At 38.9% G+C, this 16,133-nt stretch overlaps 2 protein-coding genes across 2 annotated transcripts; both read left to right on the forward strand.

Annotated features, from left to right (window-relative positions):
- The first annotated feature begins 300 nt into the window (after nucleotides 1-300).
- Nucleotides 301-11,987, forward strand: LOC134793863 (pickpocket protein 28-like). Its single transcript, XM_063765576.1, has 14 exons — nucleotides 301-353; nucleotides 825-995; nucleotides 1,736-1,865; nucleotides 2,345-2,502; nucleotides 3,086-3,218; nucleotides 3,530-3,687; nucleotides 5,366-5,474; nucleotides 6,116-6,202; nucleotides 6,840-6,979; nucleotides 8,508-8,638; nucleotides 9,326-9,388; nucleotides 10,203-10,398; nucleotides 10,812-10,979; nucleotides 11,818-11,987. Exons 1-14 carry the CDS (start codon nucleotides 301-303, stop codon nucleotides 11,858-11,860), a joined length of 1,740 nt encoding a protein of 579 aa, XP_063621646.1. The 3' UTR covers nucleotides 11,861-11,987.
- A 495-nt stretch (nucleotides 11,988-12,482) lies between these two features.
- LOC134793333 (probable rRNA-processing protein EBP2 homolog) lies at nucleotides 12,483-15,878 on the forward strand. The gene is made up of 5 exons (XM_063764874.1): nucleotides 12,483-12,621; nucleotides 12,852-13,072; nucleotides 13,763-13,921; nucleotides 14,603-14,750; nucleotides 15,482-15,878. The coding sequence occupies exons 1-5, from the start codon at nucleotides 12,568-12,570 to the stop codon at nucleotides 15,842-15,844; spliced, it is 945 nt and encodes a 314-aa protein (XP_063620944.1). The 5' UTR covers nucleotides 12,483-12,567; the 3' UTR covers nucleotides 15,845-15,878.
- Nucleotides 15,879-16,133: the final 255 nt, after the last annotated feature.

Genomic DNA, 16,133 nt, shown 5'->3' on the forward strand with positions numbered 1-16,133 from the left:
TGATTTTAAAGCTCTTATTTGTAAATTTCGTAAAGTATGGACTGCTAAAAATGGTTACTTTGTATCACACATATCTTTTACTTCAACTTTATTAGACTACTTACATTTTTGTTATTATGACATTTATGTTGAAAGTAGTGTAAATGAAAGTTAGACGAGATAAATTTTCTCCAGAATTTACTAAAGTATGAATCTAATGATATCGTTTTCAATACATTTCACTTACCACTAAACACTCAAGATAGTAGGTAATCTTTAAGTTTAAAGATTTTTTTTTCTTGTTTTAAATTATATTGAAATATGGTTATTAAATTACTGGTGACGATCAAATACATAGTTAAATATAAAATAAGGTACCTACACCGCGTAACAGAGAAAAATCTCTCGTGTATAATATTGGTGTCGTTAACAAATACATAAAGTTATTACGACCGGTCTGGCCTAGTGGGTAGTGACACTAGTGACCCTGCCTATGAAGCCGATGGTCCCGGTTTCGAATCCTGGTAAGGGCATTTATTTGTATGATTGATGATACAGATATTTGTTCCCGAGTCATGGTTGTTTTCTATGTATTTAAGTATTTATACCTACATTATATAATTATATCGTTGTCTGAGTACCCACAACACAAGCTTTCTTGAGCTTACCGTGGGGCTTAGTCAATTTGTGTAAAAATGTCCTATAATATTTATAAAGTAGGTACCTTATACCTAAACCAATGTTAAGATCCGATTTATTATTATACTAGTTGTTCTCGGAGTATTCTGACTTAAAACTGCAAAAAATAAATAAAAGCAAATTTCTTTCCCTTATCGTACTAATAGGGATCCCTGCGGAGTGGTAAAGGACAATGAGAAGAGCAACGTCGAGGGGTATGAGGTGCGGGGAGAGGTGCGCCAGCGACTGCTGTTTGAGCTGCTGCTGGACTTCGCGCGCAACTCCACGCTGCACGGCCCGCGGTACCTCACCGCGAGGGGGCTCCACTTGATTGAGAGGTAACCCTGCACGCCTGGTACGGTTGAGGGGCACTACCATGCGGTACCTCACCGCGAGGGGCTCCACTTGATTGAGAGGTACGAGCTGCCTCAACCCTGCATGCCTGGTACGGTTGAGGGGCACTACCATGCGGTACCTCACCGCGAGGGGCTCCGCTTGATTGAGAGGTACGAGCTGCCTCAACCCTGCACGCCTGGTACGGTTGAGGGGCACTACCATGCGGTACCTCCCCGTGAGGGAGCTTAAAGTAAAACTATGCTTTTATTACCTTTAGCGGCTGAAGTTACAATCTTTGTAGAATGGAACTGTTGTTTTGTTTCGTTAAATTTTACAATGAAACAAATTCAATTATATTTTCTAATTAGTAGAATAGGTATGTACCATTGACTAAATTTGACTGCAATTTTACTTGTTTGATGGGCCGCTTGAAGAGGAGTTAATACACTACCTACTGATTTGCCGTCGAAACGTAAATTTCTACTATTTTTATTTTTTTATGGGGATTGAAATGTTCCGTTTAGGTACTTAATGTATATTTTTCTGAAATTTTTGTAAACTTTTCCTACTTTTTTGAAACTTTCCGCAACTTGCACATCCCATACAGTCAAAAAAAGTTAATGAATAAAATGTGCTTCATTTCTATTACATTGAAGTTTAATTTCGTTTGGTAAGGAGGAAGGAGGAAAACGTACCAAGCGGAGGCACGAGGAAGACCTATGCAACCATTTTCGTTTTTCAGGTTATTTTGGGGCATCATATTCGTAGCAAGTGTGTTATTGTGTGTGTGGGCTATGAGCAACGTGTGGTTCAAGTGGAAGACCAGCCCCATCATCATCTCCGTCAACGAACAGCTCTCATCAATTACAGAGGTAACAATATTATACCTACGTACATTTGAAATTTATAGTTTTATAAGTAAAGAGTGCTGTATTTCGCCAACAAACTGTCAAGCAGTTTGGCGAAACCATATCATTGTAATTGTGTATGAACTTTTGTTAAAATAAATAAACAAAAAAACAAAAAAAAAAACAAAAAACAAAAAGAGCTTCGTGTGCGTCGACTCTAAGGTCTGGCGGCGCGCCTAATAGACTTAAATTGCATTTTGTATCGCATGTAAGTATAACGGGAAGTGCTCCGCGGATTTGTATATGTACGAGGCCTATATGTACCTATAACTATGTACATATGTATGTTCCCACATGATAAAAACGGGGTAGGCCCTGTCTACTTATACATAATCACTATCATCAGCAGCGCATCAAAATGGCATCAAAGCACTCAAAATTAGCTTAATTTAAACTTGGCCCCTTTTAACTTCTTATGCTGACTGTACTTTTATGTATTCCAGGTTCCGTTCCCGGCGGTGACCGTCTGCCCACAGACGAAAGTTAATCAGAAATATTTCAACTACACCAAACATTATATTACATTCAGAAAATTTATACATGAACAACAAAGTAATAATATAAAAATAACTGAAAAAGAATTAAGAAACAAAGGACACGCGTATGTATATTTAACCAAATTAAAATAAAAAAACGATCATTCTCATAAGCGTAGCATATTATAAGAATAGTGCATTCTGTTGTGTATTAAGCGCGGTAAACAATCATTTACGAACGAGTGTGAATTGAAGCCCGAAGTCGAACGCGCGGACTTAATTAACACGAGTTCGTAATTCCTATAAAACACAATGTTTTTCATCACACATGTGAGGAAATATTGGGAAAAAAATAATTTCGTACGTACATTACAGCCCTGGTAAAAATTTTGGTTTTACGGACCGCATCGCCTACGTCTAACAATAACACCCTTTACGAGCAAGCGCGATGAAAAATAAATAATAACATTCCACACCTTGTCATTGTAAAGTCTGTACATGTGCAGATTTAGCTTGGTTCGACTCTAATAATTTAGCGATGACGCTCGGAATTTGGGCGTAGACTACCTCTATGCTAAAAGCTCTAACAACAGATCAGACCAACAGACTTAAATGTGTACTTGGCTTGGATGCAAAAATGATCTCTATCTCTAATTATGTAATTGAAATGGAAAATAATGACGTGTATGGTGTATGCATTTCTTGCAGTTTTATGGAACAGAATCCTTTTGTGCGTGAACTGGGAAACATCTTCAATCTTGCCAGCGAATCTTCTGACGCAGATTTGTTTAGATACATTCGCCCACCTTTAGATCATAATGCGGTGTTACATATGATAAAGGCAAGTTAATTTAGATTTATATTAATAAATAACTCCTGCCACCCTGGAGAGCTGCATCCCGCAATCTGCGTCGGTCCACCAACAACGGTCATGAACTCATGAAACATCGGACAAATAAATGTTTTGTATTGGCGACCGGTAACCCTGAATCATCCGACACTTCGTTTCCTATAAAAAGCATGACGTGATTACCGGTCACCTGTCATGGAAAACTAGGTGTCAGTTGCTTCAGCCCGGATCCTGACCGTTCTATGTGTTATCCTAAGATTGATGGTTCCCCAAAAATCATATTGTTCTATTATTTATTTTAGGCTGCGCCCAAAATTGAAGATGTCTTGTTCTATGGAACATGGCAGGACCAATACATGGCCCATGATAGAAGTGCTTACTTTGCTTCAGTTCTTATGGAATCAGGCCTTTGCTTCACATTCAACACCCTGGCAGCTAACGAAATATTCCATATCGACCAGTAAGTTTTTTCACTGAACAGATACGTAGTAAGACCGAATATACAATGGTGTATCCGTGTGACGCGGTCAACGGCATAATTATGATTCTACTGACTTCTTACTTATTTAGGTATGCATATTTTGGTTTATACCTATAACTAGTGGTCGAAATACGACAGAATGATGAGTCCAGTCGACAGTAATGTAGACAATAAAACCAGAGAGGAGTAACGATAACCAAGACTTCAGAACAAGGGCGTCGCCACTGTCGCCAGTCGATTGACCAGGGGGGTGCAAGTTGATACTTGATATCATCAAAGGACTAACGGGGTGGGGGAGGGGTATTCATTTTATGTTAAATTTAATCTTCAGGGGGGAAGGCTGCCCTGTCAGCCTATGTATGCCGCGTGCCTCATTATTAATAGTAGATTGTTAACCAAGGGTTGAAAGGCACCCATTTCTGTCGAGGTAGTTTGGCGCTCGAACGCAGTGAGAGCGCCAATAGTCCGAGACGGAAATGGTGCCTTTCACCCGAGTTAAACACTCTACTTTTCATATCGAATGCGAGGAAACCAAACAAGACAAGGCAATTTCGCAAAATCAGTAATTGAAGTACCCAATATACCTACGGCCATGATTTTTTTCCTTAGGACTTACTTGCAATCGGAGACTTTACATGTGTGAAGATTAATAAACCCTAGCGAAAATCATTCAGATTGCATATTTACGAAAACACACATTTTTTAACTAACTGCAGTAATTTTAAAATGATTTGTTCATTATAGTGTGAAAATCAGCGGGATTGCCTCATACTTTTTAATTTTATACTTTTTCGTTCTAAAAGCCGCCACAGACTACCGGACCGCACCGCGACCTTGGTACGCCGCACCACGCAATAACATAATAAAAGTATTTTAAATATTAAATAACAATGTAATTAATAATATAAGAAATTTTTATCTTGTATTTTATTTTATTTTTATGAATATAGTGCTAAATAACTTTAAAAACCAATTTAATATCGTACAAACGTTTAACTGTGGCTGTATAAGATTCTGCCTTTGCTCATTTACGCAAGTGTAAGGTTTAAAAAAATATTTTTGGTGTATTCCTTTTGGTTCGAGTCTTATGAAATCGAGTAAATAGAATTCAACGAAAGAAATTAAGAATAATTTGTTTTTAACAATTTACTTTCATCGTTTTTTATAAAAAAAAGGATCAACGTGGGATTAGTAAAATTAAACAATTACCAATTGTTACAGGCGAGGAAATAAAGACACTATTTTTCCATTTTGTTTCCACCCAGTTGTTCGTGGGACGGGGACGCAGAGGAGTACACCACTTTTCTGCGCTAGAGCATAAACGTATCACTTTCTGCGCACCTTTTAGAACAACAACGACCCACTTTCAGAGCATGAGATATGAAAATTAATAAATTAAATAATCATTTATTTAATATTTTAACAATCCATAGATTTTGGTAGTTTATCGTCTTAAGCGGTATTTTTGTATGGAGCAAATACCGGTCTCCGACCCCTGTAAGTAATAGGTACATAATAATTTTATTATATGGTTGTAGATGCCCCTATTATGTCATTGTGACATACCCTCATCCATTCTAGGTGTTAATTATACAAAAATACACTATTAAAAATACTTACGTGTACTTCTGAAGCTAACACATGTTTGCTGTTTCAGTCTCCATACGAATTATTCATTTTTGAACACGTTTATTCCGCGGCGGGGCTGGTCACCAGAGCGCGGCTATTTCAGCTCTGGACCTGACACCTATCCCAGGAGGGGACGAGTAGGTATCTACTATAACAGTTTTGAATGATTCACCGTTAGTTTCACTAGACTTATATCGACCGGGATATGAACCGTGATTACCTTTTGTATTTGTTTTCGAGTTCCCGATATTTCGACGCATGTAACTGCCTATCTAAAGGGGCCCACTGATTAACAGTCCGCCGGATGGTATTTGCCTGTCAGTTGTTCGGAACAGTCAACTTTTTGTTCTAACCATTGACGTATAATATCTAAGGACGGGCCTTACGGGCACTAAAAATGGTACTAGTTCAGCGGTGTTACTCATGAATTCCAGCCAATCGTGCGAAGCGACCAATAGCGCGCGTAATGTGAACTCGTCAACCAATCGCGCGCGTGATGCGAACTCATCAACCAATCGCGTCGTAGCGGTGTCACACCGCTGTACTGGCCCCTGTCATGCCTCATTATTATTGCCCGTAAAGCCAGTCCCTAGATATCTATGTCAATGGTTCTAACTGACAGGCCGATTCCGTCCGGCGGACTGTTAATCAGTGGGCCCCTTAACAGATCTTCCAATACAACTGTACTTACACAAAGAAGCATTTCGTATAAAAAAAGTGTATGTTCAACATCTGTTTTTATTTTCTTTCGTAATAAATTGAATACTATTTTTTTAAGACAGGTCAGAAACCAGATTTATTTTTCATTTTGAAAGAAGAATTGGACAGCGATTTTATATGCAAAGGCACTTTCTCGGGATTTAAGGTGAGCAGCTATCCTACTTAAGAGTCTCACGAACCCGCCGCCTTAAAGCTGCTTTCATACAATCGAAGTTACGCTCATGAAAAACAGCATGAAACTTGGCATTCAATGAACATTTAAGTTTTTTACGAGGCAAACTAGCAGACTAATCACATGACAGTATCCGACCGGCGACATATCTAATCCATATCGTTTCTAGATCTGACGTATTATAAGTTCGAATCGGGCAGTCTAACGATTTCGATGAAATTTGCTATATGGGGGTTTTCGGGGGCGAATAATCGATCTAGCTAGGTCTTATCTCTGGGAAAACGCGCATTTATGAGTTTTTATATGTTTTCCGAGCAAAGCTCGGTCTCCCAGATAATCGTTTTAAAATAAGAGCGTAACCTCGATTGTATGCCGGCGACTAGGTTCGTGTGACTGTTACTTTCCCATTTTTGCTTCTTGTGTATTTTGTTTGTTGTATTATATTGCGACATATACCTGCGCGCTCAGCACGGTTCCATTTTTATCGACTATCACTATGCGCGTCCCTTTCGCACTTACATACTTGTTAGAACGTGACAGGCATGGTGACAAGGGATAAAAACGCGACCGTGCTAAGCCGCCTAATATACCAAACCTATATATCCTGTAGGTATACCTCCATCACCCGGCGGATTTGCCGCAGTCTTCGCGCAGCTACTACGCGGTGCAGGACGACGATGCCGCATATTTTTCTATCAAAGTTAATCTAGTGACAACCTCCAATACGCTGATTAATTATTCACCACACATGTGAGTTGTCTTCTTTTTAAAAGCAATGGCTGTCATCAAAATTTATGTTGATTTCGCAAATGTCAAAATTGAACTCGTAGAACACTAGGCGTATTGTAGAAGTTGTTCGGTTGGTAGTTGCTTTTTGTTGCTGTGACAGCTCGACTGGACTTTACGATAGATTACCGGGTGTTGATTAAATAATAGTTAAACACGTCTCAAGACTTAATTCTTCATTATACCGGGTGTGGCCTGTAATACGAGCAAAAAATTAAACTGTAGGCTGTACTTCTCATAGTGACCATCATTTGTTCAGCAACTTTTAAAAATAACTTGTGGTTTGATTTTTAATACACTTTAAAGTTTATTCTAAGACGCAATGTATTGCGAATTTTGTTATGTTTAAGCGTTTGTTTAGGCGTGACAAGCAACATCAATCACAATGATATGGCGTGGCGATGGCGTCCATTGAAGATAATATTTATTTTGTATGAAAAATAGGGACTCTAAATACTTTATAATGTTTAAAAGTTGTTGAACAAAAGTGTCACCGTTTGAGGAGTACAATCTATGTTTAAATTATTTGCTCGTATTACAGGCCACTTCCACGTTAGCTCACTACATAATAAGCTACCAATATCACTCTTTAAACAACATAAACATAAAAACAAAATATATTCTCGAGACGACCTTGCCATTATGAAGTTCAACAAGAGTTCAACCGTATGGGTCTCTATTGTTTCCCATAAAGTTTTAAGTCATAATGTATTGTTTGTCCGCATTTTTGTTACACCGCGATTCGGGAAATGAATTAGACATTCACTAGATATGAAATAGTAAAGATATGTGACGTTCCACAGCAAAAGGTACCTTATGGCGGCTGGCGCTTACGTCGCGTAGCGCCGCAATAATATTGGAGCGGTGTTAATAGGTAATAGCGTAAGCGCCAAACGCCATAAGGTACCTTTACTGGTTGGACGTCACATATCTTTACTATATCGAATCTAGTTAATATCTAATTCATTTCCCGAATCGCACCGTTAGTCATAATTTGGTTTATCTCAGAAACGCGTAATTTTTCAGGATCGCCATAAAACATACCTAACCTAACCTATATAGGATAACCTTACGAAAATCCTGAAAAGTTAACGGTTTCAGAGTTATGACTATAATGATAATCTGACAATCATTACATTATGACTTTAAATAATTATGTCAAACAAAGGGATCCGTCAACCGTATCCTTCGGAGTGGTCATTAACAGGCGTTCCCCTCTGTCGAAAATAGGTGGCCAATGGTCAACCACATGTCAACCACATGTATGGACTGACGTTCATCTGACATGGCTATTTTTACGTTACGTATTTGATGTGCCCCTCCTCCGCAAAAAACGGCAGACTATTTTGTACCGAAAATTATAGACATGGCGTCTCCGTTTGGTTATATCATCTAAGACCGTATCACATGTGAGTTGTATTTGCAAACCTTTCTTGTTCACCCTTCCATCCCGTTAGCCAAAAATTCCGTCAATATTGAATATTTGTTTCAGCCGCCAGTGTTACTTCCCTACCGAGCGGAAGCTGCACTTTTTCAAGATGTATACTCAGAACAACTGCCGGCTGGAGTGCCTCGCTAACTACACCCTGGCGAGCTGTGGCTGCGTCGAGTATCACATGCCGCGTAAACTATTTATTTATTTAACATCTCTTAATAGGCCAATCAAATTAGATCCAAGAAAAAGCGTTTTGAGGAATTAATTCCCACAGCAAGCTAGAAATCATTTTAATACCTTCATTAGGTCCTAAATTCGTATAATTCGAGTTTTCTCCATCCCAGGAGGTGTGGATAAATTTTGGGAGCCTTGGGAGATATATTTTACCTTGGATTGACGAAACCACTCGATGTAGAAGGAACCCACCGGCAAAATCAATGTCACTACCAGCAAGATGGCTGATCAGACACTGGCAAAAAAAACGAATTTAAACACGATATTACCAAAAAAAAAGTAAGGCCTTTTCCCGTTGAACAATTTGCGGGTACGGTTTTCTGCAGGATTTCTTTAGTAATTACAATTACATGCTAATATTGTAACGTTCACGCGAGCATTCTGTTTGCGAAATATTGATTGTCAACAGCCGAGCTAGCACATGATTGGCGCGACTGTATCTCACGGCGAGATAGGCTACCCGTCCCTCTTTAATTAACATTGTTAGAAAAAGACAGGTATTCTATCTCGCCGTGAGATACTGTCGTGCCAATCATGTGCTAGGCCTACAGGAATGACAACTTTTATTTAAAAATCTGTTTATGACCCATTTCTCCTGTCATCTTCATAACTACCTACCTACTCAAATGATTTATTTTTAGGTAATCAGAGTACGCTCATGTGCATATCCAGCGACGAATTTCGTTGTATCTACAAGACATTCGGTAAGTTGCAAATTCGATAGGGCCCCTTTTGGAGGTAGGTAACTAAATGAGAAAAAAAAAGTATTTTTAAACTATATCATGTTATATATCAAATGAAAGGGCTAAATGTGAGAATCTCAAATATACTTTTAAGACAAATAGTTTAGAAGTTATTTATTTAAGAGAATATGAAAAAAATACCATTCCCCATTCCCCCGTATCTCCGAAACTACTGGACCTACAATTTTGGAAAATAGTTCTTTACCTATAGAGAAAGCATATGACGAGCACAAAGACTTAAGAAACATTGTTATAAAAACATGTGACAAGTTGAACGAAACCCTCGGGGCGCGAGTCCATCGACTTGGCCAGTTATTTAGTAGTTTTAAGTTTATTTTATTGTGGTAATGAAGCATTTTCTGAAGATTTGCAGTAGGTATGTAAAAATTTCCCAGTGAAAAAAATGTAAGTACAGTCCAAGAATTTAATATCTGTTGTATGTAGGTACCATTTCGTACCTCGTCACAGTGACAATCAATGAGAAAGTAGCCAGGGACCTCATACTATTGTCACTGTGACAAGGTACGAAATAGTACTGTAATTAAATTCCTTGACCGTACCTACCTAATACACTTAATAATATGCGTTTGTACGGGACAGCTCATGGAATGGCCCTAATCTTCTTCTTCCTCGCGTTACCGCCATTTTGCCACGGCTCATGGGACCTGGGCCTGGGGTGCGCTTTACAACGAATCCCATGATTTGACGTAATAGACACTAGTTTTTAATGGAATGGCCCTAATAAAGATAAATATTTCTTACACTTCTTCTTCAGTTGCGTATTCAGCAATGTACGACGGATTTGGTAACAGTAACCACAGCTTGTGCCAGTGCCTGCCGTTGTGCCACAGTGTGCAATACGACGCAGAGGTAGTAAGGACAAGTCAAGACGTTGCCCATCATAAGGCCAAGCACCTGGCTTTCAACGAGATTTACAATGTGTCTAAACCTTATATGAAGAGCACAAAAACGTAAGTACTTTTAAGCAGGGAGGTACCTAACTAACTAACTAATATGGCTCAGCGATCCAAAGAGGACCTTGGCCTCCGAAACGAGAGCACGCCACTTTTCCCGATCCTGCGCCGTTGCTTGCCAATTATCGGCTTGAAGCTGACGCAGATCCGCTCCCACACGTCTCCCCAGCGGTATCTGGTACCTATCACTGGCTTTGGCTGGCGGTATCTGGTATCTGGTAGGGAGGTACCTAGCACGTTTGTATTGACCATCACAAACCTGATTTAAAAATCTGGTATGGGAAACTGGGGACATTTTTTTTTCTTCAAAAGTCCTCGTGATTCTGTCGAAAGTCGAATAACCCAATTTTTTTAATGATTTTGGGAAATGGTACACTTTTTTTCTGAAAACCTTCAAATTCGTGTTACAGGTACACTCCGATAAATATGTACTTCAAGGAGTCGCGGTTCGTGTCGCTGCGGCGCTCGGAGCTGTTCGGGGCGACGGACTTCTTGGCCAATTGCGGTGGGCTGCTGGGGCTCTTTCTAGGCTTCTCCTTCCTCAGTCTCGTTGAGCTGCTGTATTTCTTTACGTTGAGGTGAGGGATACTCAGTGGCGGATTTGCCCTAAGGCCCAGTAGGCCCGGGCCTAGAGCGGCAAAAAATTAGGGGTGGCAAATTGTGACAAAAAATTTCGCTGGTGATAACAAGAATTGATTGATTGATTGATTGATTGAAATAACTTAAAATGTAGGCAATATGATGGGTGCTGCGAAAGGCCTAGGGCGGCAAAGACTGCAAATCCGCCACTGGGGATACTGTTTTTTACAAGCTTTTATTTATATATCTTCGGGTCAAATCTTGCAACTTAAATTAGTCCTGTTATTCGATTGAGCATACCTACCTAATGTATTAATGGGTGATAATGCAATATCATGGTATCATCGAGATAATCATCTGATAAGAGGAAAGAGGGCGGCCGTTTCTCCATACAAACGTAGTCCCCATTTTCCTCTCTGGATATTAACATTATGGAAAATATTTGTATATAATTGGATGTATATTAACCATAGCTATGCCCCTACGTCTGACTTTTTTCGATATTTTGATTATGGTAAAAATTATGAGCGAAAAACAGATTTCACACAAATTTGCTCCTAACTCTTATAATAACGTTTCAAAGTTTCAATGAATTTTTTCAATATTAATTAAAACTATATGCATAGGCATTGCTGTGGTTGATATTAGGCCACCAAACGAAGGAATTAGGTACAGGGGAAATAATTCGTGTATAAGCAAATTTTGGCAACTTTTTCGCTTGGATCAATATTAAAAAAGATATTAAAGGGAGAAAATAAACTCTAAGGTCCCCACGCACGCCGACCCCTTGGCTAACAACGCTTATAGCTCGTCGCTCTAATCAATTTTCTTTTTCAGGTTAGGCTGTATGTTTAGAAGACAATCAAAAGCACCAGAATGAAGACCGCTGATCATATAATAATATCTAAATTGAATAGGACTTTCTTGATATGTTAATATATCAAGAAAGTCATCTGCGATCGTTGACGATCCGAAACTTATGAGTGATATGTGTATTAAACTTTTAACTCCAAGAGGAGAGTTTTTTTTTCTTTTTTCGTGTGTGTTCTATTCTTTGTGTTTATCAATCTTTATTAAGCCAAATATTATACACTAGGTACCGCACCACACCACGACCTTGGTGAGGTAGTGTGTTTGTTTTGACTTTTAAACAATACTGCTTAGAATATTTTGAGCAAAGAATATAATACTTACTAGGAGATTTTGAGCTACTTCACGTTTTATAGTTAAAGCTATAGCAGACGGCCGTACCGGACCGCGACGGTCAGCTTATCTTTTTCTTTCACTCATAGCTGCGTCCTTAACGGACGTACGGTGAATCACCTTCAAAGAATATAAATCACCTTCCACTGAACTCGATCGATCAGACCTCGGATCGTACCAAGGTCCGGTTCGCCCGTCTGTTATAGCTTTTAAAGTTGTCTGACAGACGTGCACGAACAGTAAAAAAACATGATCTCAAATAGCTAAAATCAATTTTACTGGCAACAAAGCTGTTGAACTGTCAAGTCATTGTCAAGTACACGTTTTTAAGAGGTTATGTTTATCCGCTGCTTCTCTCCGTTTTAATTATATTTTAATTACACAATGGGTGACTTTGTGTTAAATAACAGTGAATCAGAAGTCGATTCAGATGACGAGGTCAGTATTTACTATGTATTACAAACTATTCGTATATTTTTGTTTTCCTAAAATGGCCACACGGCACAACGAATCTTTGTTATAAAATAATTGAAGATGAATACCCGACACCGAAACGTGTTGTGCGAATTGTGACTTCGATACGTGGGTATCGTTTTATTTCAATTTAATGAGTAATACCTACTATAGTTACTTTTACTCTTTGGTTTAAAAATCGTTTTTTATTGCAGTTGCAAGAGGCATTTGCGAAAGGCTTGCTCAAGCCAGGTCTGAATGAAGTAATAGAAAAGAAAGGAAAGAAGCATGTGAACAATATAGCAGATTTAAAGCTGAAGCTGAAAGAATTTCAGCTGAAATTGCCATGGATTGAGACACTGGATTTGGTGACAGCAGTTGCACCTATGGCACCGGACGTCGCGCTACAAATGCAGGAGACCGCTCAGAGGAGAAAGTAGGCATTTTTGGCATGTTTGATCCGATACACCTAGTCCAGTAATCGGGCACTAAAATAAAGGTGCAAATGATCATTATATGTTTGAGTTTACTATCCATGCTTACATTATTACATTGCCTTCAGAGAAAGCAGAATCTCATTGTATTTAAATTATTTCAGTACTCAGAGTATTTTCTACAACCTAGGTAACACACATCAGTCATCACAATTGTCCACTAACTTAGCCCCTCTTAATTCAACATTACTTCTATTTATTTTGTATGAATGCAATATAAAAATGGAATAAATATAACAAGACAAATAAACACAAAAATCCGGGCAAGTGCGAGTCGGACTCGCGCACGAAGGGTTCCGTACCATAATGCAAAAAACGAAAAAAAAACGGTCACCCATCTAGGGTTACCAGATGTCAGGAATTTTGGTCGTTTGTCAGGAATGCGGCCGGAATACGAAAATGTCAGGAATTGTAGTGAATTAACAGACTTAGAAAAGTCTATATGTACCTAAAAAGGTACAAAATTACTTACATAACGCCAAAACAAATCAAATTGAAACAATGTATCAAGCATGCATAGATATTATCGCTCATGGCTCATGGCAAAAAAAAGAGACACCATATTTCAATGTTACAAAACATCTCAAAAACCTGAGTCGTCTTTTCACAAGCCTTTTTTTCACAACTTACAGGAATATAAAAGAAAACACCAAGGGTACACACATGTACGACCCGTCGCAAGACCCGGTGCTGAACGAGTTCAAGCGAGAGAACCTCATCCATCGCCAGGCGCAAGCTGCCGTGGTGGAGGGACTGAAGAAACTTAAAGAACTGAATATTCCTACTAGAAGGTAATGTTAACACATTAATTGCCACTAAGTGCTATGGGTTACGCTCGAAGCGCGTAGCCACGGTTTCGCCGTATGTAGCGCGTAGTCGCTAAGCAGTGTACCTGACAGTCGGGTTCTTGGCCCGAGAGTTCTTGGGAGCTTAAAAAATAAAGTTCTATGGTAAAACTTGGCTTAACACATTCAAGTTTTACCATAGAACTTTATTTTTTAAGCTTTATTGCATGAAATAAGTTTTTTTGTTAGAAAATGTTATAGAAAGTACAGTTGTACGTTTTATGGCCATTTTCATGATCAAATCATGAACTCGTATGGCGGTCCCCATCATCAGATCATTTGGATCATTTTGATTTGTATCTAATTGAAATGAATTGCAGAGTCAATGCAGTTATCAGTAGGTACAAAACGTTCTTATTCCCCTTACTGTTCATAAATTACTGAAATTTATAAAACATGTTGATTTTTTTAATTCATTTACTTACTACTTACTCTGTTGGCTCAGCGACCCAAAATGAGACTTGGCCTCCGACACAAGACAGCGCCACTTTTCTCGCTCCTGTGCGACCTCTCGCCAATTCATTCATTTCCAATTCATATTTTTATTGACTTTGCTGTTGCTGTGTTATTGGTGGTATTATATTTCTACCCACAAACATTGGTTCAATTGCATAACACCGTCCACAGGCCTGAGGACTACTTCGCCGAGATGGCGAAGACGGACGAGCACATGCAGAAGGTGCGCAAGAACCTGCTCGCCAAGCAGGCCGCGCAGGCGCGCACCGAGAAGGTGCGCCAGCTGCGCGACCAGAAGAAGATCGCCAAACGGGTGCAGGTATGATGGTGGTTTATTGTCAATTTATTACATAACACCGTCCAAACGATTAATAAGAACCTGATTACTGGATTTATATTTTTGTGGCAGTATCTAAAAATGAATTTCTAAATATTTTTTTTTATAAACATACAACCAGCCATAGTTTTCTCTTCATTTTAGAAAGAGTTAAAAACACTGAAGCTTAACTTCTGGTTGTAACTAATATTTTACGATACAAAACCGCCTAAAACCGCCTCTAATGTAGTTTTAACCCGTGTATAACGAATACGTGTCTGGATATAATTATGTTTAAGTATTTCACCAATTTTCGTTACAAAGACAAATAAACTATTTATGTTATTTCATTCAGCGCGTAATGTATAGTACAGTACAGTCGCCATCAGATATATCGGAGCGTCCAGTGTGCTCAAAAATATCTGAACACGCTCTCTAACGCCTCGATAATAGAGGCATGTTCAGATATTTGTGAGCATCTTGCTCGCTCCGATATATCTGATGGCGACTGTACATCTGGTGCTCCATTACGACACCCTACGTAGTTACGTAATGTGCTATAATAAGCACATTACGTAACTACGTCGAAAATTTAAAGGGCCATATGTACTGTAAAACGTTGTACGATACACGTGCGAATAGGAAATTGGCCACTCGTTGCGAATTTCCTATTTTTCCCACTTGTATCGTAAATAACTAATAACCCAATTACTAAAAGAACACTTTTGTTCCAGATTGATGCTCGATTGAAACAGGCTTCAGAAAAGAGAGAAATGCTCGAACAGCTCAAGAGAGTCCGCAAAGGCAAATCCACAGACTTAGACTTCTTAGATGACAACAAGGGAAAAAATAAAGGCAAAGGCCCACAGAACAAGATATCCAAGAAACGGGCTATGAAAGATAAGAAATTCGGCTTCGGGGGAAAAAAGAAAGGCTCCAAACTAAATACTAGGGAATCTTCTAGTAATATGGATGGCTTTAATAGCTCAGCCAAGAAAAAGCCGTTCGATTATAAGAATGCTAAGAATAAACAGTTTAAACCAAAAGGAAAGAATCAGAGGCCCGGAAAGTCTAAGAGGAAAAATGCTAAGAGATAATGACTTTTTTAATAAAACTTGTTTAGTGCCTAAATACTTGTTTTATTTCAGTCTGATCACTACCCACACCTTATAAAACAAAGTCCCCCGCAGCGTCTGTCTGTTCGTGTGTATGGTCGATAAACTCAAACTTTCATGCGGTTTTCACCAATAGACTGATTCTTGAGGAAGATTTAGTGTTTAATTTGTTAACCCGTGCGAAGCTGGGGCGGGTCGCTAGTTGTTTATAAGTTAAAATGAATCAACGATTTATCAACTAACACCTTTCTTCAAACTAGCAAGGTGTGCC

The sequence above is a fragment of the Cydia splendana genome, chromosome 9 (assembly GCF_910591565.1).
Source record: "Cydia splendana chromosome 9, ilCydSple1.2, whole genome shotgun sequence".
NCBI classification, from domain to species: domain Eukaryota; kingdom Metazoa; phylum Arthropoda; class Insecta; order Lepidoptera; family Tortricidae; genus Cydia; species Cydia splendana.